Here is a 23,363-nt window from a genome sequence, read left to right as displayed (position 1 = left end):
AATGCATTGTCCTGCTGCTGCTAAGATAACACATCTCACCACATGTGATTGTGATTCTGGTAATGTGATCCTCAGGGCTGTGCAGGAAGCTGGAGTGTGTTGGGCTCCTGAATTTAGTAATTGTTGTCTTATTGAGTGTTGTTAATTTCTAGTGCTTTCTGTTTAACTGTTAAGCTTATTTTGACTGGCACGAATGTTCTGAGTTCTGTGATTATGTTAGTGGATTCTCGATTAGCATTTATCGCTGAGTACCAGTTTTGAAAATGTTTCATCTCACTGTGTTACTCAGCAGAGCCACCAATCTTTTGTTGGAACTCTATTTATAACCACTGCTTGCCATCCCTAGAGGGGAGCCTGCCATTCCTCTGCATTTGAATATATACTCCAACTATGCCTCTTATCTTCTACACATCAGTCACCTTGCATCCTCCTTTGCTCCAAAGAGAAAAGCCCAAGCTCACTCAAACTTTCCACCTAAGACATACTCTCAGGTCCGGGCAGCATCCTGGTAAATCTCCTTTCTACCTTCTCAAAAGCTTCCATGGCCTTCCTATAGTGAGGCGACCAGAGCTGAACATGGTACTACAAGTGTGCTTTGACCGTGGTTTTATGTAAGCCTAACACACCATAAGCCTTTTTAACAAACCTATCAACTTGTGTGTCAATCTCGAGGAATCTATGGACGGGATTCCTCCACGGTGCTGAGAATCCTATCATTAATCCTGAACTTTGCATTCATATTTAATCTTCCAAAGTGACTCACTTTTCCAGATTGAACTCCATCTGCCACTTCATAGCCTGGCTCTGGATTCTGCCATGTCCCATTGTAACCTACAACATCTTCTACACTATCCATAGCACCACCAACCTTTGTGTCCTTTGAAAACTTATTAACCCACCCCTCCACTTCCTCCTCCAAGTCATTTATAAAGATCACAATGAGCAGGGGTCTCAGAGCAGACCCCTGCAAAACATCACTGGTCACTAACCCGTCCATCCACAACCACCCTCTGCCTTCTATGGGCAAACCAATTCTGAACCCACACAGACAAGTTTCCCTGGATCCCATGCCTTCTGACTTTCTGAATGAGCCTATCATGTGGAACCTACTCAAATGTCTTACAGAAATCAAGTCAAGTCAAGTTACTTTTTATTGTCATTTTGACCATAGCTGCTGGTACAGTACACAGTAAAAACGAGATAACGTTTTTCAGGACCATGGTGCTACATGAAACAATTTTAAAAAACTACACTGAACTATGTAAGATCAGCACAGAAAAAACTACACTAGACTACAGACCTACCCAGGACTGCATAAAGTGCACAAAACAGTGCAGACATTACAATAAATAATAAACAAGACGATAGGCACAGTAGAGGGTTAAGTAAGTTAAGTGGTGCCAGTCTAGACTCTGGGTGTTGAGGAGTCTGATGGCTTAGGGGAAGAAATTGTTACATAGTCCGGTCGTGAGAGCCCAAATGCTTCGGTACCTTTTGCCAGATAGCAGAAGGGAGAGTGGAAAGCTGGCCAGTGAGTGAGTGGGCCAGTGAAGGAGTGGAGATTTGAGGCTTTGACTCGAGAGGCTTCGACGAGAAGAGGCAGAGGATGAGCTTGTTCCCAGTTAGTCTTTACAATGCCTGCTGAGATGGTGATGTGCCTCTCCTGTGAGATGTGGCAGTCTTGGGGGAATGCCCCTCTCCCGCAGAGTCACATCTGCCAGAAGTTCTTGCGGCTAGGCCAGGGGTCGGCAACCCGCGGCTCCGGAGCTGCATGTGACTCTTTCAACTCTGTGCTGCGACTCCCTGTGGCTTTGGAAAATAACTGATGAGTATTTAATTAAAATGTATTTTATGTTAGTTTGTTAGTTTTTGAAATGTAATTCTAAATTTGAAGATTATGGTGATCTTGTACAATCTAAATAAAACGTTGTGGCGACCCATTTCCTGCCACATCCGAACCGGCTCACAATTTGCCAGCGTTCCGGCTAAGGGTGATAGCCTACGGGGGTTTGTGAGTACGAGTCTTTTGGAGCATCCGTGCCCACGGGGGGCAGGTTGAGAGAGGCTTAAAAGCAAAGCTGTGTAGTTTGAATAAAGTTATCTTTGACTGCAGTTTACCCACTCTGTGTCGTTATTTTAGCGCTGCGTGCAGCACACCGCTACAACATGTTTTTATCGCTCTTAATATACATCACCACTGCCAATGCCTGACACCCGCCAGTGCACGATTTATTTTAATTTTTCGATCCAAGATAGGCTAACGATGTAGTAACCTTCAACCCAACGTCTTTTTTTCGGAGTTCAAAATGTTTTTGTTGCATGCAGAAATGTAATTTCGTTTGCTCTGCAGGAGTTCATCGATTTCATAAATGCAACACATTATAGTTTGTTTATACATAGCATAAAGGCAAAAAAACCGTTGTATGCAGTGTTATTTCATTTTAAATGTCAAATGGGTTTTGTGGCTCCCGGTGTTTTCTTTTCTGTGGGAAGCGGGTCCATATGGCTCTTTCAGTGGTAAAGGTTGCCGACCCCTGGGCTAGGTGATCTGGAAGACCGTGTGAAGAATCTGGAGCAGCAGCTGGATGACCTTCGACTCATAAGGGAGAATGAGGCAGTCATAGGTGAGAGCTACAGGGAGGTAGTCACACCTAGGCTGCCGGAATCAGGTCGTTGGGTGACAGTCCGAGGGGGGAAGTGAAGGAGAGTAGACAGGTAGTGCAGAGCACCCCTGTAGCCATTCCCCTGAATAATAAGTTTACCGTCCTGATGCTGTTGGTGAGGATGACCAACCAGGTGTGAGCCACGGTGGCAGGGCCTCTGGCACTGAGTCTGACCCTGTGGTGCCGAAGGATGGGACAGAGAAGAGGAGAGCTGTCGTCATCGGAGACTCTATAGTCAGGGGAGCAGACAGGAGATTTTGTGGACGTGAGAAAGAAACCCACGTGGTTTGTTGCCTCCCGGGTGCCAGGGTCTGGGATGTCTCCGACTGGGTGCATGACATCCTGGTACGAGTGGGAAAGCAACCAGCAGTCGTGATACATGTTGGGACCAATGACATAGGCAGGAAGAGGGATGAGGTCCTGAAGTGTGAGTTTCGGAACTAGGCAGAAGGCTGAAGAACAGGACCTCAAGGGTGGCGTTCTCAGGATTGCTGCCAGTGCTACGTGATAGTGATGGTAAGAATTGGAGGAGATGGCAGTTGAATGCCTGGCTGAGGAGTTGGTGCAGGGGGCAGGGTTTTAGATTTTTGGATCATTGCGATCTCTTCTGGGGAAGGTGGACCTGTACAGATTGGATGGGTTGCACCTGAGAGGGGGAGAGGGGGAGCAATATCCTTGCTGGTAGGTTTGCTAGCATGGTTCGGGAGGGTTTAAACTAATTTGCAAGGGGGATGGGACCCAGAGTGATAGAGCAGTGAAAGAAGTGCATGGAGTAAAGCCAGATCTAACATATAGAGAGGCTTTGAGGAAAGAGAAGCAGAATAAAGGGTGTAAAGGTAGTAAGGTAGAAGGGCTAAAGTGTGTGCACTTCAATGCAAGAAGCATCAGGAACAAAGGTGATGAACTGAGAGCTTGGATACATACATGGAATTATGATGTAGTGCATTACAGAGACTTGGCTGGCACTAGGGCAGGAATGGATTCTCAATATTCCTGGATTTAAGTGCTTTAAAAGGGATAGAGAGGAGGGAAAAGGGGAGGATGGGTGGCATTACTGGCCAGGGATACTATTACAGCTACAGAAAGGGTGGGTAATGTAGCAGGATCCTCTTTTGAGTCAGTATGGGTGGAAGTCAGGAACAGGAAGGGAGCAGTTAATCTACTGGGGGTATTCTATAGGCCCCCTGGTAGCAGCAGAGATACCGAGGAGCAGATTGGGAGGCAGATTTTGGAAAGGTGCTGTTACGAATCCCATAACTGGGTCACTTACCAGCAAAGATAGAGAGGTCCGTTGAAGTCTGATGATTCTGCTTTTAACAGTATTTATTAATAAAAATACACAAAAATAATATCAATGCAAATATACAGATAATATACGTCATCAATACTAAATCTAAAAGTGCGGGTATAATAATAATCAATAAGGAATAAGCTCTATCGTTGTCTAGGGGATAATGTATTGTCCGATGGAAATATAAAGTTCACTCAGGTCATGCAGGCTGCAGCCTTTGGGGACCGCTGTGTTGCAATGGTTGGAGAGAGAGAGAGATTTGGAGAAACTTGCAGGCTTTCCTTTTATGATTTCGATCCGTCAGAGTCTCGTTGGTGTGGCCGTTCACTTGTGGCCTCTCCTTTAGCTAAACCGTTCTTCCGTGATGAGCCCGCCACCCTGGCAAGGGAGGACGCACACGAGCCCCCACCAGCTGTCGCTATTAAACACTGTCACGGAATTTCTAGCGTTTCTCCTGGTGCGTCTAAAGGGGTTGTTCCCCAGACCCTCTTTTATCCTTACTCAGGAGGTCTCAGATGTCAATCAGGTTGGGATGATGCAATCCCTCAACCAGCCCACTCTGGTTGTCCCCTGAGGGGTTTCAACGAATAGTACAGTACTCAATACACAATTCCGTCTCCAAGAGGAAATGGCCGTTATCAGGGGTTCCGTTTCGCTGAGGTCAGGACACATTCCAAACCCTGTGTATTCTGCGTGTCTCTCTCTCTTTTCCTGGGTCCCAGACCCGAATTAATAGCGATCTTGCGATTCTCAAAAAGGAGGGGGCGACTTTGTACCCTTTGGCCCCTCAGAGTTGCGTCACATTCGTAACAGAGTAAAAATAACAGGGTTGTTATCATGGGTGACTTTAACTTCCCTAATATTGATTGGCATTTGATTATTTCCAAGGGTTTAGATGGGGCAGAGTTTGTTCAGTGTGTCCAGGATGGATTCCTGTCACTGTATGTTGACAGGCTGACTAAGGGGATCTAGTATTAGGTAACAAACTGGGTCAGGTCACAGATCTGTCAGTGGGTGAGCATCTGGGGGACAGTGATCACCGCTCCCTGACCTTTAGCATTATCATGGAAAAGGATAGAATCAGAGAGGACAGGATAATTTTTAATTGGGGAAGGGCAAATTATGAGGCTATAAGGCTAGAACTTGTGGGTGTGAATTGGGATGATGTTTTTGCAGGGAAAAGTACTATGGACATGCAGTCGATGTTTAAGGATCTCTTGCAGGATGTTAAGGATTAATTTGTCCTGGTGAGGAAGATAAAGAATGGTAGGGTGAAGGAACCATGGGTGACAAGTGAAGTGGAAAATCTAGTTGGGTGGAAGAAAGCAGCATACATGAGGTTTAGGAAGCAAGGATCAGATGGGTCTATTGAGGAATATAGGGAAGCAAGAAAGGAGCTTAAGAAGGGGCTGAGAAGAGCAAGAAGGGGTCATGAGAAGGCCTCGGTGAGTAGGGTAAAGGAAATCCCCAAGGCATTCTTCAATTCTGTGAAGAACAAAAGGATGACAGGAGTGAAGGTAGGACCGATTAGAGATAAAAGTGGGAAGATGTGCCTGGAGGCTGTGGAAGTGAGTGAGGTCCCAATGAATACTTCTCTTCGGTATTCACCAATGAGAGGGAACTTGATGACGGTGAGGACAATATGAGTGAGGTTGATGTTCTGGAGCATGTTGATATTAAGGGAGAGGAGGTATTGGAGTTGTTAAAATACATTAGGATGGATAAGTCCCCGGGGCCTGACAGAATATTCCCCAGGCTGCTCTACGAGGCGAGGGAAGAGATTGCTGAGCCTCTGGCTAGGATCTTTATGTCCTCGTTGTCCATGGGAATGGTACCGGAGGATTGGAGGGAGGTGAATGTTGTCCCCTTGTTCAAAAAAGATAGCAGGGATAGTCCAGGTGATTATAAACCAGTGACCCTTACGTCTGTGGTGGGAAAGCTGTTGGAAAAGATTCTTGGAGATAGGATCTATGGGCATTTAGAGAATCATGGTCTGATCAGGGACAGTCAGCATGGCTTTGTGAAGGGCAGATCATGCCTAACAAGCCTGATAGAGTTCTTTGAGGAGGTGACCAGGCATATAGATGAGGGTAGTGCTGTGGATGTGATCTACATGGATTTTAGTAAGGCATTTGACAAGGTTCCACATGGTAGGCTTATTCAGAAAGTCAGAAGGCATGGGATCCAGGGAAGTTTGGCCAGGTGGATTCAGAATTGGCTTGCCTGCAGAAGGCAGAGGATTGTGGTGGAGGGAGTACATTCAGATTGGAGGGTTGTGACTAGTAGGGTCCCTCAAGGATCTGTTCTGGGACCTCTACTTTTCGTGATTTTTATTAACGACCTGGATGTGGGGGTAGAAGGATGGGTTGGCAAGTTTGCAGGCGACACAAAGGTTGGTGGTGTTGTAGATAGTGTAGAGGATTGTCGAAGATTGCAGAGAGACATTGATAGGATGCAGAAGTGGGCTGAGAAGTGGCAGATGGAGTTCAACCCAGAGAAGTGTGAGGTGGTACACTTTGGAAGGATAAACTCCAAGGCAGAGTACAAAGTAAATGGCAGTTTACTTGGTAGTGTGGACGAGCAGAGGGATCTGGGGGTACATGTCAACAGATCCCTGAAAGTTGCCTCACAGGTAGATAGGGTAGTTAAGAAAGCTTATGGTGTGTTAGCTTTCATAAGTCGACGGATAGAGTTTAAGAGACACGATATAATTATGCAGCTCTGTAAAACTCTCGTTAGTCCACACTTGGAGTACAGTGTCCAGTTCTGGTCACCTCACTATAGGAAGGATGTGGAAGCATTGGAAAGAGTACAGAGGAGATTTACCAGGATGCTGCCTGGTTTAGAGAGTATGGATTATGATCAGAGATTAAGGGAGCTCGGGCTTTACTCTTTGGAGAGAAGGAGGATGAGAGGAGACATGATAGAGGTATACAAGATATTCAGAGGAATAGACAGAGTGGACAGCCAGTGCCTCTTCCCCAGGGCACCACTGCTCAGTACAAGAGGACATGGCTTAAAGGTAAGGGGAGGGAAGTTCAAGGGGGATATTAGAGGAAGGTTTTTTACTCAGAGAGTGGTTGGTGTGTGGAATGCACTGCCTGAGTCAGTGGTGGAGGCAGATACACTAGTGAAGTTTAAGAGACTACTGGACAGGTATATGGAGGAATTTAATGTCGGGGGTTATATGGGAGGCAGGGTTTGAGGGTCGGCACAACATTGTGGCCAAAGTGCCTGTACTGTGCTGAAATATTCTATGTTCTATGTAAAAATCTGTATGAGGGGTGCGTGGGGTCCTTCATAATGCTGTTTGCTTTGTGGATGCAGCTTGTTGTGTAAATGTCTGTAAAGGTGGGAAGAGAGACCCCAATGATCTTCTCAGCTGACGTCACTATCCGTTGCAGGGAGATCTGAGATGGTGCAATTTCCAAACCAGGCAGTGATGCAGCTGCTCAGGATGCTCTCAATACAACCCCTGTAGAATGTGATGAGGATGGGGGGTGGGAGATGGACTTTCCTCAGCCTTCGCAGAAAGTAGAGACACTGCTGGGCTTTTTTTGCTATGGAGCTGATATTGAGGGGCCAGGTGAGATTCTCTGCCAGGTGAACACCAAGAAATTTTGTGCTCTTAATGATCTCTACCAAGGAGCCGTCGATGTTCAACGGGGAGTGGTCGCTCCGTGCCCTCCTGAAGTCAACAACCATCTCTTTTGTTTTGTTCATGTTCAGAGACAGGTTGTTGGCTCTGCACCAGTCCATTAGCCGCTGCACCTCCTCTCTGTAAGCTGACTTGTCGTTCTTGCTGATGAGACCCACCACGGTCATGTCATCGGTGAACTTGATGATGTGGTTTGAGCTGTGTATTGCTTCACAGTCGTGGGTCAACAGAGTGAACAGCAGTGGACTGAGCACACAGCCCTGGGGAACCCTCGTGCTCAGTGTGATGGTGTTGGAGACGCCGCTTCCAATCCGGACTGACTGAGGTCTCCCAGTCAGGAAGTCTGGGATCCAGTTGCAGAGGAAGGTGTTCAGGCCCAGTAGGCTCAGCTTTCCAATCAGTTTCTGAGGAACGATTGTGTTGAATGCTGAACTGAAATCTATGAACAGCATTCGAATGTACGTGTCTTTTTTGTCCAGGTGGGTTAGGGCCAGGTGGAGGGTGATGGCAATGGCATCGTCTGATGAACGGTTGGGACGGTACACAAACTGCAGGGGGTCCAGTGAGGGGGGCAGCAAGGTCTTGATTTGCCTCATGACAAGACTCTCAAGTAACTTCATGATGATGGATGTGAGTGCAATGGAACGGTAGTCATTGAGGCAGGACACTGAAGACTTCTTCGGCACAAGGACGATGGTGGTGGCCTTGAAGCACATTGGAACAATAGTGCTGGTCAGGGAGATGTTGAAGATGTCAGTGAGAACATCTGCTAGCTGGTCTGTACATCCTCTAAGCTCTCTGCCAGGAATATTGTCTGGTCCAGCAGCCTTCCATGGGTTGACCTTGCACAGGGTTCTTCTCACATTGGCCACGGTGAGACACAGCACCTGGTCATTCGAAGGAGGGGTGGACTTCCTCGCTGCCATGTCATTTTCCACCTCAAAATGAGCATAGAAGTTGTTCAGCGCATCTGGGAGGGAGGCATCACCCGCACAGTCAGGTGATGTTGTCCCGAATGCCCTTCCACATGCTCCGAGTGTCGTCGCTGTCCTGGAAGTGGCTGTGGATTCGCTGGGTGTGTGCACGCTTGGCCTCTCTGATGGCCTGGGATGGTTTGGCTCTCACTGTTGTTAGGGCTGCCTTGTCACCTTTTCTGAAGGTGGAGTCACAAGTCCTCAGCAGTGCACACACCTCCGCAGTCATCCATGGCTTCTGGTTAGCGCATGTAGTGATGGTCTTGGACTTAGTGACATCATCGATGCACTTGCTGATATAGCTGGACACTGATGCCATGTACTCCTCTAAGTTGGTAGTCCATGTATACCACATCTACTGCTTGACCTTCGTAAACCTTCTTCATCACTGTCTCAAAGACCATAAGATCTTTCCCCAAAACTACCTGCCCCTCCACCTATCTTTATATTGTCTGCAAACTTTGCAAGAAAACCATCAATTTCATCATCTTAATCATTGATATATAACATAAAAACAATCAGACCTAACACAGACCCCTGTGGAACACCACTACTCACTGGCAGCCAGCCAGAAAAGACTCCCTTCATTCCCATTTTTTGTCTCCTGCCAATCAGCCACTGCTTTACCCATGCTAGAATCTTTCCTTTAATACCATGGGCACGTAGCTTGTTAAGCAGCCTACACAAAGTACACTGCAGATCCTGTGGTCAAAGCAACACGTACAAACAAGCTGGAAGAACTTAGCAGGTCAGGCAGCATCTGTGGAATCGAGCAGTCAACGTTTCCGGCCAAGACTCTTCATCAGGATTGAAGAGGGAGGGGGCCAGGGCCCTATAAAGAAGGTGGGGGGAGGGTGGGAAGGAGAAGGCTGGTGGGTGCCAGGTGAAAAACCAGTAAGGGGAAAGATCAAGGGGTGGGGGAGGGGATAAGCAGCCTCATGTGTGACACCTTATCAAAGGCCTTCTGAAAATCCAAGTACACAACATCAATCGATTCTCCTTTGTCTACCCTGCTTGTTATTTCTTCAAAGAATTCCTACAGATTTGTCAGGCAAGATTTCCCTTTAGGAATCGATGCTGAGTGTGGCCTATTTATCATGTGCCTTCATATACCTTGAGACCTCATCCCTGATAGCTGACTCCAACATCTTCCCAACCACTGAGGTCAGACTAACTGGCCTATAGTTTCCTTTCTTCTGCCTCTCTACCTTCTTGAAGAGTGGAGTGACATTTGCAATTTTCCAGTCTTCCAGACCCATTCCAGAATCTAGTGATTTTTGAAAGATCATTATTAATGCCTCCACAATCTCAGCAGCCTCCTCTTTCAGAACTCTAGGGTGTAACCATCTGGTCCAAGTGACATATTTACCTTCAGACCTTGCGGTTTCCCAAGAACCTTCCCTCTAGTTATGGTAACTTCACACACTTCACGACCCCTGACACATGGAACTTCTGCCATGCTGCTGGTGTCTCCCACGGGGAAGACTAATGCAAAATACTTATTTAGTTTATCCACGATTTCATCTCCCTGCCTTCCCACATCCCATAAGAGGAGTATCCAGCTATCTTGCCTGGCATCCCTACTGTCCTAGCTGAGTGGATATAAAAACGAGAATAAAAACAACTTGAGCTTTTCTTTCCTTTGCTTTCTCTGAGTGAAGCCTCGAAGAGCTAAACCCTCTAGATCACCATTCTGACTCTGTCCACTCGGACAATGGTCACTGCACAATGACCACTGAGCTTGCCCCTGCCTTCCTTTACTTTGCTTTTACTAATCAATCCCACAAGCCGATTGGTCACAGGTCAAAGCTCTATTATGCTGCTGCGACCCACTCTTGCCTTCGATCCTCGAGCAGCGGATCTGACTGAAATCCCTCCTCTCCAATCATCCGATGTCTGGTTTGGCTGCTGGTCAAAGTATTCTTTCAGACTCGTGAGACACAACCTGCCCCTCACAAAGCCATGTTAACTATCCCTCTTCAGTCTATGGTTCTCCAAATGCTCATAAATGCTGTTCTTTAAGAATCCAATAGTTTACCCATCACTGAAGCAAGACACACTGATATCAAATTCCCAGGAACATCCCTATTCTCTTTCTTAAACAAAATAATAACATTTGCCACTCTCCAATCACCCCTATGGCAGTAAAGGTACAAAGATGATTGAAAAAGAGGCAGCAATCTCTTCCCTTGTTTCCTGTAGTGACCTAGGTGTATCTAGTCCGACCCTGGGGTCTTCTCTATTCTATTGTTTACAGAGGTTCCAACACATACTCTGTGTGTTGCAGCACATCAGCCTGTTCTACACTGGCTTCACATTCATTAATGTTCTGGCCACTGGCGAAGTGCTCAGTAAGGGCCTCCCCTATCTCCTCTGACTCCAGGCATACATTTCCTCTTCTATCGCTGATTGGCCCTACACTCAATCTCATTTTCTCTCTTCATGAGTGTGTAAAACAACTTAGTGTTTTTGTTAATCCTATGAGCCAAGGCCTTCTCATTTTCCCTTCTATCTCTTCAGGCCCATTTCTGCATTCCTTCCTGGCTACCCCTTAACACTCAGGCTGATTCTTGCTAAATCTCAAGTACTGTTGGCTTCATTCTTCCTCCTAACTTGATATTCCACATCTCTTGATCCATTAATCCTTCACCCAATCATCCTTTCCCTGTCTCAAATAGAAAATCCCATTCAGTGCTCCCAAAATAATTTCCATTTTTCCATTGTGCATTTTCCTGAGGACATCCATTTCCGGTTTATGCTGCCAAGTTTCTGCCTGATCGGATCATAATTTGTCCCCCATCCCACAATTAAGTACTGTCTGTTCCTGTTTCTCTCCAAGGCTATGGTAGAGGCCAGGGAGCTGTGGTCATTTTCTCTGAAACAATAACCCACCAAGATATATGTCAACTTGTTGTTAAGCCCATCACCCTTATTTGGACATAAGCCAGGTGCATTGCCTTGTATGAAATGTAATATGGCCTTTCTCTCATTGGCCTGTCCACATGCTGACTGTGTTGCCCAGTGAGTGAGTCCCAGCTGTTCATGTTTTCCCCAAGCCCCCTCTAAATCCTTACTCTCCATGTACTGATCTGGATGGTTTTTCAATGTGACTAATGTGTTCATATCAACCACTATTTCTGGCAACTCGTTGTAAATACGCATCGCTCTTTGTGTAAAGTAACTGCCATAATGACCCCTATAAATCCCTCACTGGTCAAGATGGTGGCAGCGTACAATGCTTCTGCTGGCAACATCTTTCAGATCATCCAGGAAACTGCTTATTTCACTTCTTTTACATCTACTTTTTATCTTAAATGTGTTTGGAACTGTTGGAACTTGCCATTGACAGTTTGGAGATCAACTGAGTGACCTAGCACTTTACTGCCTCTGGGTAAATGCCTGGAGGTGAGTACAAGCTGCCTTTGAGCTTAGAGACCATGATTGACTTAATTTCAATGATTAAAGCATCAAGGAAGATTGAAAGCTTGACGTGAGCGTGGGTTCAGCACGGACCCAACTCTTGCTCACCGCTGTGGTGGATCTCTCGCTGCAGCCGGATAAGGTGTTTGTGTGCAGTGTCCTGTTGTTCACTGCTCCAGAGGGAAAGTGGTCTCGCTCTCTTCCTCAATACAATCAGAGGATATTGTCAAAGTTAGACCATAAGACCGTAAGATATTAGAGCAGAAGTATGCCATTTGGCCCATCCAGTCTGCTCCGCCATTCAATCATGGCTGATCCAATTATTCCAGTCATACCCAATCCCCTGCCCTCTCCACAAACACTTTGATGCCCTGGCTAATCAAGAATCTATCTACCTCTGCCTTAAATGCACTCAGTGACTTGGCCTCCACAGCCGCTTGTGGCAAAAGAATTCCACAGATTTACCACCCTCTGAATAAAGTAATTTCTCCACATCTCAGTTCTAAATGAACGTCTTTCAATCTTGAATTTGTGCCCTCTTGTCCTAGACTCCCCTACCAAGGGAAACAACTTTGCCATATCTAAATTGTTCAGGCCTTTTACCAACTCAACCTGAAGGTTAACCTTTAGGGTATCTTGCACAAGGACTCCTAAGTCCCTTTGCATCTCTGCATTTTCAATTCTCTCTCCATCTAGATAATAGTCTGCCTGTTTATTTCTTCCACCAAAGTGCATGAGCATTCACTTTATAACATTGTATTTCATTTGCCACTTCTTTGCCCATTCCCCTAAACTATCTAAGTCTCTCTGCAGGCTCTCTGGTTCCTCAACACTACCCACTCCTCCACCTATCTTTGTATCATCGGCAAATTTAGTCACACATCCATTAATCCCATAGTCCAAATCATTGACATACATTGTAAAAAGCACTGGTCCCAAAACCGACCCCTGTGGAACTCCACTGGTAACTGGCAGTCAGCCAGAATAGGATCCCTTTATTCCCATTCTCTGTTTTCTGCCAACCAGCCAATGCTCCAGTCACGCTAGTAACTTCCGTGTAATTCTATGGGATTTTATCTTGCTAAGCAGCCTCCTGTGTGGCACCTTGTCAAAGGCCTTCTGCAAATCCAAGTACACCACATCTACTACATCTCCTACTGCTTGTAATTTCCTCAAAAAATTACAGTAGGTTTAGTCAGGCAGGACTTTCCTTTCACGAAACATAGAAATATAGAAATCCTACAGCACAATGCAGTCCCTTCGGCCCACAATGTTGTGCCGAACATGTCCCTACCTCAGAAATTACTAGGCTTACCTATAGCCCTCTATCTTACTAAGCTCCATGTACCTATCTAAAAGTCTCTTAAAGGACCCTATCATATCCACCTCTACCATTGTTGCTGGCAGCCCAATACAAGCACTCACCAATGTCTGAGTAAAAAGCTTACCCCTGACATCTCCTCTGTATCTACTCCCCAGCACCTTAAACCTGTGTCCTCTTGTGGCAGCCATTTCAGCCCTGGGAAAAAGCCACTGAGTATCCACACAATTAATGCCTCTCAACATCTTATACACCTCTATCAGGTCACCTCTCATCCTCCGTCGCTCCAAAGAGAAAAGGCCGAGTTCACTCAACCTATTTTCATAAGGCATCCTCCCCAATCCAGGCAACATCCTTGTAAATCTCTTCTGCACCCTTTCTATGGCTTCCACATCCTTCCTGTAGTGAGGCGACCAGAACTAAGCACAGTACTCCACGTGGGGTCTGACCAAGGTCCTTTATAGCTGCAACATTACTCTCGGCTCCTAAATTTAACTCCACAATTGATGAAGGCCAATGCAGAGTATCCTTTCTTAACCACAGAGTCAATCTGTGCAGCAACTTTGAGTGTCCTATGGACTTGGACCCCAAGATCCCGAAGATCCTCCACATTGCCAAGAGTCATAAGAAAATAAAAACTTAAGAAATAGGAGCAGGAGTAGGCCATCCGGCCCATCGAGCCTGCCCCGGCATTCAATAACATCCTGGCTGATCTGTCCATAAACTCAGCTCCATCTACCTGCCTTTCTCCATAACCCTTACTTCACTTACTATGTTAAAACCTATCTAACTGTTTTTAAAATATATTTAGTGAAGAAGCCTCAACTGTTCCCTGGGCAGAGAGTTCCACAGATTCACCACTCTCTGGGAAAAACAGTTTCTCCTCATCTCCGTCCTAAATCTTCTCCTCAGAATCTTGAGGCAATGTCCCCTAGTTCTAGTTTCACCTACCAATGGAAGCAACTTTCCTACTTGTCCCTTTCAAAATTTTGTATGTTTCTATAAGATCCCCTCTCATTCTTCTGAATTCCAGAGAGTATAGTCCCAGGTGATTCAATCTCTCCTCATAGGTTAACCCATTCATCCCTGGAATCAACTTGGTGAACCTCCTCTGCACCGCCTCCAAGACCAGTATATCCTTCCTCAAGTATGGAGACCAGAACTACACACAGTACTCCAGGTGCGGCCTCACCAGTACCCTGTATAGTTGCAGCATGACCTCCCTGCTCTTGAATTCAATCCCTCTAGCAATGAAGGCCAACATTCCATTTGCCTTCTTAATAACCTGTTGTACCTGCAAGCCAACTTTTCGCAATTCATGCACAAGCACTCCCAAGTCTCTCTGCACAACAGCATGCTGCAATCTTTCACCACTTAAATAATAATCTGCTCTTCCATTATTCCTTCCAAAGTGGATGATCTCGCATTTACCAATGTTGTATTCCATCTGCCAGACCTTGGCCCACTCACTTAACCTCTATATCCCTCTGCAGCCTCTCACCATCCTCTGTATAATTTTTACCATTTACCATTAAAAGTCTTACCATTAATACTACATTCTGCCATCATATTTGACCTACCAAAATGAACCACCTCACACTTATCTGGGTTGAACTTCATCTGCCACTTCTCAACCCATTTTTGCATCTTATCAATGTCCCACAGTAACCTCTGACAGCCCTCTACACTATCCACAACACCCCCAACCTTTGTGTCATCAGCAAGTTTACTAACCCATTCCTCCATTTTCTCATCCAAGTCATTTATAAAAATCTTGAACAGTAAGGGTCCCAAAACTAATCCCTGAGGGACACCACTGGTCACCAACCTCCATGCAGAATATGACCCATATACAACCACTCTTTGCCTTCTGTGGGCAAGCCAGTTTTGGATCCACAAAGCAATTTCCCCTTGGATCCCATGCCTCCTGACTTTCTCAATAAGCCTTGCATGGGGTACCTTATCAAATGCCTTGCTGAAATCCATATACACTACATCTACTGCTCTACCTTCATCAATGTGTTTACTCACATCCTCAAAAAATTCAATCAGGTTCATAAGGTATGACCTGCCTTTCACAAAGTCTTGCTGACTATTCCTAATTATATTATGCCTCTCCAAAAGTTCATAAGTCCTGCCTCTCAGGAACTTCTCCATCAACTTACCAACCACTGAAGTAAGACTCACTGGTCTATAATTTCCTGGGCTATCTCTACTCCCTTTCTTGAATAATGGAATAACATCCACAACCCTCCAATCCTCCAGAACCTCTCCCATCCCCATTGATGATGCTGGAGGCTCAGCAATCTCCTCCCTCACCTCCCACAGTATCCTGGGGTACATCTCATCTGGTCCCGGTGACTTTTCCAACTTGATGCTTTCCAATAGCTCCTGCACATCCTCTCTCTTAATATCTACATGCTGAAGATTTTCGGTCCGTTGTAAGTCATCCTTACAATCGCCAACATCCTTTTCCATAGTGAATACTGAAGCAAAGTATTCATTAAGTACCTCTGCTATCTCCTCTGATTCCATACACACTTTTTCACCATCACACTTGATTGGGTCTATTCTCTCACATCTTATCTTGTTGCTCAACATACTTGTAGAATGCCTTGGGGTTTTCCTTCATCCTGTCCACCAAGGCCCTCTGACTCCCCTAATTTCTTTCTTGAGCTCCTTCCCACTAGCCTTATAATCTTCTAGATCTCTATCATTACTTGGCTTTTTGAACTTTTCATAAGCTCTCCTTTTCTTCTTGACTAGATTTACAATAGCATTTGTAAACCACAGTTCCTGTACCCTACCATCCTTTCCCAATCTCATTGGAACGCACCTATGCAGAATGTCATGCAAATATTCCCTGAACATTTGCCACATTTCTGCCATACATTTCCCTGAAAACATCTGTTTCTAATTTATGCTTCCAAGTTCCTGCCTGTTAGCCTCATATTTCCCCTTACTCCAATTAAATGCTTTCCTAACTTGTCTGTTCCTATCCTTCTCCAATGCTATGGTAAAGGAGTTAGAATTGTGATCACTATCTCCAAAATGCTCTCCCACTGAGAGATCTGACACCTGACCAGGTTCACTTCCTAATACCAGATCAAGTACAGCCTCCCCTCTTGTAGGCTTATCTACATATTGTGTCAAGAAACCTTCTTGAACACACCTAACAAACTCCACCCAATCTAAACCCCTCATTTTAGGGACATGCCAATCGATATTTGGGAAATTAAAATCTCCCACCATTATTATTACACCTTTCCAGAATCTGTCTCCCTATCTGCTCCTCGATGTCCCTGTTACTATTGGGTGATCTATAAAAAACACCCAGTAGAGTTTTTGACCCCTTCCTGTTCCTAACTTCCACCCACAGAGACACCGTAGACAATCCCTTCATAACTTCCTCCTTTTCTGCAGCCGTGACACTATCTCTGATCAACAGTGCCACACCCCCACCTCTTTTGCCTCCCTCCCTGTCCTTTCTGAAACATCTAAAGCCTGGCACTTGAAGTAACCATTCCTGTCCCTGAGCCATCCAAGTCTCTGTAATGGCCACATCACAGCTCCAAGTACTGATCCATGCTCTAAGCTCATCCGATTTGTTCATAATACTCCTTGCATTAAAATAGGCACATCTCAAACCATCGGTCTGAGTACATTCCTTCTTGATCACCTGCCTATCATCCCTGTCTCCAAGCTTTCTCTATTTGTGAACTAGCTGCCTCTTCCTCCATCTCTTCAGTTCGGTTCCCACCCCCCAGCAATTCTAGTTTAAACTCTCCCCAATTGCCTTAGCAAACCTCCCCACCAGGATATTGGTCCCCTTGGGATTCAAGTGCAACCCGTCCCTTTTGTGGAAAGTGTGGAGAGCTGTCAGGGGTTACAGCAGGATATCAATAGAATGCAAAACTAGGAGGAGAAGTGGCAGATGGAGTTCAACCCAGATAAGTGTGAGGTGGTTCATTTTGGTAGGTCAAATATGATGGCAGAATATAGTATTAATGGTAAGACTCTTGGCAGTGTGGAGGATCAGAAAGATCTTGGGGTCTGAGTCAATAGGACACTCAAAACTGCTGTGCAGGTTGACTCTGTGGTTAAAGCAGCATATGGTGCATTGGCCATGGGATTGAGTTGAAGAGCTGAGAGGTAATGTTACAGCTGTATAAGAACCTGGTCAGCCCCACTTGGAGTGCTGCACTCATTTCTGGTCACCTCACTACAGGAAGGATGTGGAAACCATAGAAAGGGTGCAGAGGAGATTTACAAGGATGTTGCCTGGATTGGGGAGCATGCCTTATGAGAATAGGTCGAGTGAACTTGGCCTTTTCTCCTTGGAGTGACGGAGGATGAGAGGTGACCTGATAGAAGTGTACAAGATTATGAGAGGCATTGATCGTGTGGATAGTCAGAGGCTTTTTCCCCAGGGCTGAAATAGTTAGCACGAAAGGGCACAGTTTTAAGGTGCTAGGAAGTAGCTACAGAGGAGATGTTAGTGGTAAGTTTTTTACACAGAGAGTGGTGAGTGCGTGGAATGGGCTGCTGGCAATGGTGGTGGAGGCAGATATGATAGGATCATTTAAGAGACTCCTGGATAGGTACATGGAACTTAGAAAAATAGAGCTCATTTTGGTAACCCAGGGTAATTTCTAAAGTACGTACATGTTCAGCACAACACTGTTGCCAACGAGCCTGTATTGTGCTGTAGTTTTTCAATCTTTTTATGTTTATATGAAAATCCAAGAACACTACATCTACTACATCTCCTTTTTCTACCCTGCTTGTAGTTTCCTCAAAAAATTGCAGTAGGTTAGTCAGGCAGAATTTTCCTTTCAGGAAACCATACTGACTTTGGCCTATCTTGTCATGTGCCTCCAGGTACTCTGTAATCTCATCTCTAACAATCAATTCCAACAACTTCCCAACCATTGATGTCAAGCCGAAAGGTCTACAGTTTCCTTTCTGCTGCTTCCCACCCTTCTTAAATAGCATTTGCAATTTTCCAGTCATCCAGTACAATGCCAGAATCTAGCAATTCTTGAAAGATCATAGTTAATGCCTCCACAATCTCTCCAGCTACTTCCTTCAGAATCCGAGGGTGCATTCCATTAGGTCCAGGAGATTTATCCACCCTCAGACTATTAAGCTTTCTGAGCACCTTCTCAGTCATAACTTTCACTGCACAAACCTCAGTTCCCTGATGATGCACACTGAGACGTAAGGCGAGATATCGGCTTTTATTGACTGAAGAAGGAACCAGCAGTGAGTGACCATCATATTACATCCTGGAGAATGAGGCAGAGGATTAGACCTGAATCGCCTTTATACAGGGGCCTGTGGGAGGAGCCACAGGAGCAGTCAGCAGGGGGTGTGTCCAGACAGGCACACGTAGTTCACCACACCTGACACTCTTGAATGTCTGGTATTCTGCAAATGTCTTCCACTGTGAAGACTGATGCAAAATAAGCATTCAGTTCCCCTGTCATCTCTGCATCTCTCATTACAATATCTCCAGTGTCATTTTGTATTGGTCCTATACCTACCTTCAACTCTCTTTTACCTTTTATACACTTAAAAAAGCTTTTAGTATGTTAGACATAGAATCATAGAAAACCTACAGCACAATAAAGGCCCTTCAGCCCATGATGCTGTGCCAAACATGTCCTTGCCTTAGAAATTACCTCAGATTACCCATAGCCCTCTGTTTTTCTCAGCTCCATGTACCTGTACAGGAATCTCTTAGAAAACCCTAATGTATCCGCCTCCACCACCATCGTCGTCGGCCCATTCCATAAGGCTCCATAATGAGTCGACCTATAGCCAGGGAAATGACGACCCCCTCCTGTTTGACAATTTGAGGTAACTTATTTTCATTCTTTCTTACTCCTCTTCTATTATTTGCATATCTGTGCACTAGTAATGCTACTGGGACATTGTAATTTCCTTCGGGATCAATGAAGTATCTGTCTATCTGCCTGTCCTGATGCCTTTCCCATCATTCTGCAGGATTTTAAACAGGCCAGCTTGAAAATGTCTCTTAATAATCATTTCCAACAAAACACTTGTAGTAACAGAGGAACCAACATGCCGGACCACTGTTATGCCAGCATCCAAAATGTTTACTGTGCTATCACGCCCAGTTTGGAAAGTCTGATCACCTGGCTGTACTTGTACTCCCTGAGAAAAGTCAGAGACTGAAGACTGCAGCACCAACAGTGGGGAAGAAGAAGGAATGGACAAGGGAGGCACAGGAGTGCCAATAGGTCTGCTTTGAATCGGTGGACTGGACTGTATTCAGGGATTCATCTTTGGATCTGAATGAATATGTCACCAACTTCTTTAAAGCTTGCGTGGATGAGTGTGTGCTCTTGAGAACTGACTGTACTACCCATGGATAAATCAGGAGGATTGCAGTCTGCTGTGAGGGAGATCTGTGGGATTCAAGTCTAGCGACCCAGGTCTGTAAAAAAGAAGATATAACTTGTGGAGGGCTAGTTCAACAGTTAAGAAACAATTCTGATCAAATATAATCTATAAATTTGCTGATGATGCAACCATTGTTGGCGGAATCTCAGAGAGATATGCCAGCTACTGGAGTGGTGCTGCAGCAACAACCTTGCACTTAGCATCAGTAAGACTAAAGAGCTGATTGTGGACATCAGGAAGGATACGATGAGGGAACATGAACCAATCCTCATAGAGGGATCGGAAGTGGAGAGTGAGAAATTTCAAGTTCCTGGGTGCAAATATCTCTGAGGGCCTAACCTGGTCCCAACATATCGATGCAGCTATAAAGAAGGCAAGACAGTGGCTATATTTCATTAGGACTTTGGGGGGATGTGGTTTGTCATCTAAAACACTTGAACATTTCTACTGACACTGTGGAGAGCATTCTGACAGGCTACATCACCTACTGGTATGAAGGGAGGGGGTCTACTGCACAGGATCGAAGTAAGCTACAAAGAGTTGTTAAGTTAGTCAACACCAGCATCCAAGACTTTTGTAAGAAGTGGTACCTCAAAAAGGCAGTGTCCATTGTTAAGGAGCCCCCTCCCCACCCAGGACTTGCACTCCTCACATTGTTACCACAATGAGCGCACACTCAGCAATTCAAAACAGCTTCTTCGCCCCTGCCATTGGATTTCTGAATGAACACTGCTTATTTCCTTTTATTTGCACTACTTATTCAATATAAGGATAATAAATTTCATGATGTATGCCGGTGATATTAAACCTGATTCTGTATGCAGTAATCATCTCTGAGTTTTGTGTTCTCCAGAGAGCCACGAAACACAGAAAGCAGGGAAGTCATTCAAAGCTCCTCACACACAACCAAACCTAACAAATCATGCCAAACAGCAACAAGAAAGCACTGCAACATGATCATCAGGATCAGAATCAGATTTGATAACACTGGAATATGTTGTGAAATTTGTTAACATTGCAATTTGTTAACAGTATAATACAATACATGATAATATAAAAAAACCTATGAATTACAGTAAGTATGTATATATGAAATGGTGTAAAAGCAGAAATACAGAGTAGTGAGGTATTGTTCATCGGTTCAATGTCCATTCAGAAATCAGATAGCAAAAATGACAAGAGCATGAAATAATGAGATAAAAATGTCATTAAATGAGTGAAGTTATCCTGTTTTGTTCAAGAGCCTTATGGTTGAGAAGTAGTAGCTGCTGTTGGAGCTGGTGGTGTGAGTCCTGAGGTTCCTGTACCTTCTACCTGATGGCAGCAGAAGAAAGGAGCATGGCCTAGATGGTGAGGATCTCTAATAATGGATGCCGCTTCTCACGTAGATGTGCTCAATGATTGGGAGGGCTTTACCCATGATGTACTGGGCCAAATCCACTACCTTTTGTAAGATTTTCTGCTCAAAGGCATTGGTGTTCCCATACCAGGCTGAAATACTCTCCCCACCATCTGGCAAAAGGCACCGAAGCTTTCGGGTTCTCATGACCAGTCTATGTAACAGTTTCTTCCCCCAAGCCATCAGACTCCTCAATACCCAGAGCCTGGACTGACACCAACTTACTGCCCTCTATTGTGTCTATTGTGCTGCTTATTATTTAATGTAATGCCTGCACTGTTTTGTGCACTTTATGTAGTCCTGTGTAGGTCTGTAGTCCAGTGTAGTTTTTGTGTTGTTTTACATAGTTTCAGTGTAGTTTCTGTATTGTTTCATGTAGCACCATGGTCCTGAAAAATGTTGCCTCCTTTTTACTGTGTACTGTACCAGCAGTTATGGTTGAAATGACAATAAAAAGTAACTTGACTTGATACAGCCAGTCAGCACACTTTCCACCACACATTTGTAGAAGTTTGCCAAAGTTTTTGATGACATGCCGAATCTTCCCAGACTCCTGAGGAAGTAGAGGCACTGTCATGCTTTTTTCACAATTATCTGATGGGTCTAGGACAGGACTTCTGAGATCGTAACATGCAGGAATTTAATGTTTCTGACATTCTCCACCTCTGATCCTCCAGTGTGTACTGGCTCATGGACCTCTGGTTTCTCTCTCCTGAAGTCTACAGTCAGTTTCTTGGTCTTCTTGACATTGAGTGAGAGGATGTTGTTATGACACCACTCAGCCATGTTTTCAATCTCCCTCCTGTATGCTGATTCATCACCTCCTGTGGTACAGCCCACAACTGTGGTGTCATCAGCAAACTTGTAAATGGTGTTGGAGCTGTACTTAGCCACACGGTCATAGGTGGAAAGTGAGTAGGGTAGGTTATGACAAGACATAAAAATAAATAGTGTAAAAAGAGATCAAAGTAGTGAGGTGGTTCATGGGTTCATTGTCCATTCAGAAATTTGATGGTGGAAGGAAAGAAGCTTTTCTTGATCCATTGAGTGTGTGTCTCCAAACTCCTGATGGGAGCAATGAGAAGAGAGCACGTCCTGGTTGTCGGGGGTCCCCAACAATGGATACCACCTTTTAGAGGAGTCGCCTTTTGAAGATGTCCTCGATGCTGGGGAGTCTAGTGCCTATGATGGATCTGACTGAGTCAAAACCCTCTGCAGCTTTTCTGATTCTGAGTCAACCCAGACCAGACGGTGATGCAACCAGTTCCTAAAGCATTACGTGTGTGTCTTCAGGCTCCTGTACGTCCGCCCTCATGGTGGTAATGACCAAAGGTGGAGTCCTGGCTTGTGATGGATACCACCGCCTTGAGGCATCGCCTATCGAAATGACCTTGATAATTGGGGGGTTGTGCTCATGATGGATCTGACTGAGTCTACAGCCCTCTGCAGCTGTGGTGCTGAAAGGGAAGTGGAGGAGGTGAGGGTGGGGATGTGTGACTCAGATTCTGTAGGGAAGCTGGGGAGCTATGTCTCTCTGTACAGATACTGCCCGGCCTCCTGGGCATTTGCTGGAATGTGGAGCCTGCAGGGGGGAAAGGGAGGAAGGTAGGAAGCCAGGGAGCTGTTTCTCTCTCCATGAATGCTACCTGACCTCCTGGGTGTTTTTAGTTATTTATGCAGATGTTCAGCAACTGCAGTGGAAGTGGTTTGTCTGACTGGAACTTGTTTCTGCTCCTTCAGAATGTTGTGTTCCTGAGTTACTGATTGAAGTGGAGGAGAATAAACCCCCGGGCCAAGTGATCAGTAATATCACAATAACGAAACAGCCCATCTCCATCTTGCCACAGAACGGCACTCAGATAGTCTACGTGGATGGAGACACATTGCGGTTATCAAGATCTCTGGATTTCGAGGTACATACCAAAAAGCAGTCAACGGAGACTCATGCCAGACAGTGAACAGGTTTGGTTGTGGTCTAGAGAGTCACAGGGAAATGGGAGATGCATAGTGTCCACGTTGACAAGCACCTAAACTGATCTGGAGAGAAAAACTCTGAAAAAGACCTTCAGACAGTCCAGATGGTGAGGAGGGTGAGGCACCAGACCATGTGTTTCTGCGTCTATGTGCCTACATGTGTTTCTGTGCATCTGTTGAAATGTGTTTGTGTATGTGCATATCATTGTTTGTGACTCTGTATGTGTGTTTCTC

General features: G+C 45.3%; 1 protein-coding gene across 1 annotated transcript in view; it reads left to right on the top strand.

Annotated features, from left to right (window-relative positions):
• Window positions 1–23,363, top strand: part of cdhr5b (cadherin-related family member 5b) — a 177,436-nt gene that overhangs the window by 8,442 nt on the left and 145,631 nt on the right. The window contains exon 2 of the mRNA XM_059976391.1: window positions 22,896–23,068. Within this exon, the coding sequence (XP_059832374.1) occupies window positions 22,896–23,068 (173 nt within the window). The remainder of the gene's footprint in view (window positions 1–22,895; window positions 23,069–23,363) is intronic.

This window comes from Hypanus sabinus, chromosome 7 (genome assembly GCF_030144855.1).
Source record: "Hypanus sabinus isolate sHypSab1 chromosome 7, sHypSab1.hap1, whole genome shotgun sequence".
NCBI classification, from domain to species: domain Eukaryota; kingdom Metazoa; phylum Chordata; class Chondrichthyes; order Myliobatiformes; family Dasyatidae; genus Hypanus; species Hypanus sabinus.
The sequence above is the reverse complement of the archived record's forward strand: the minus strand, read 5'-3'. Positions and strand labels throughout refer to the sequence as shown.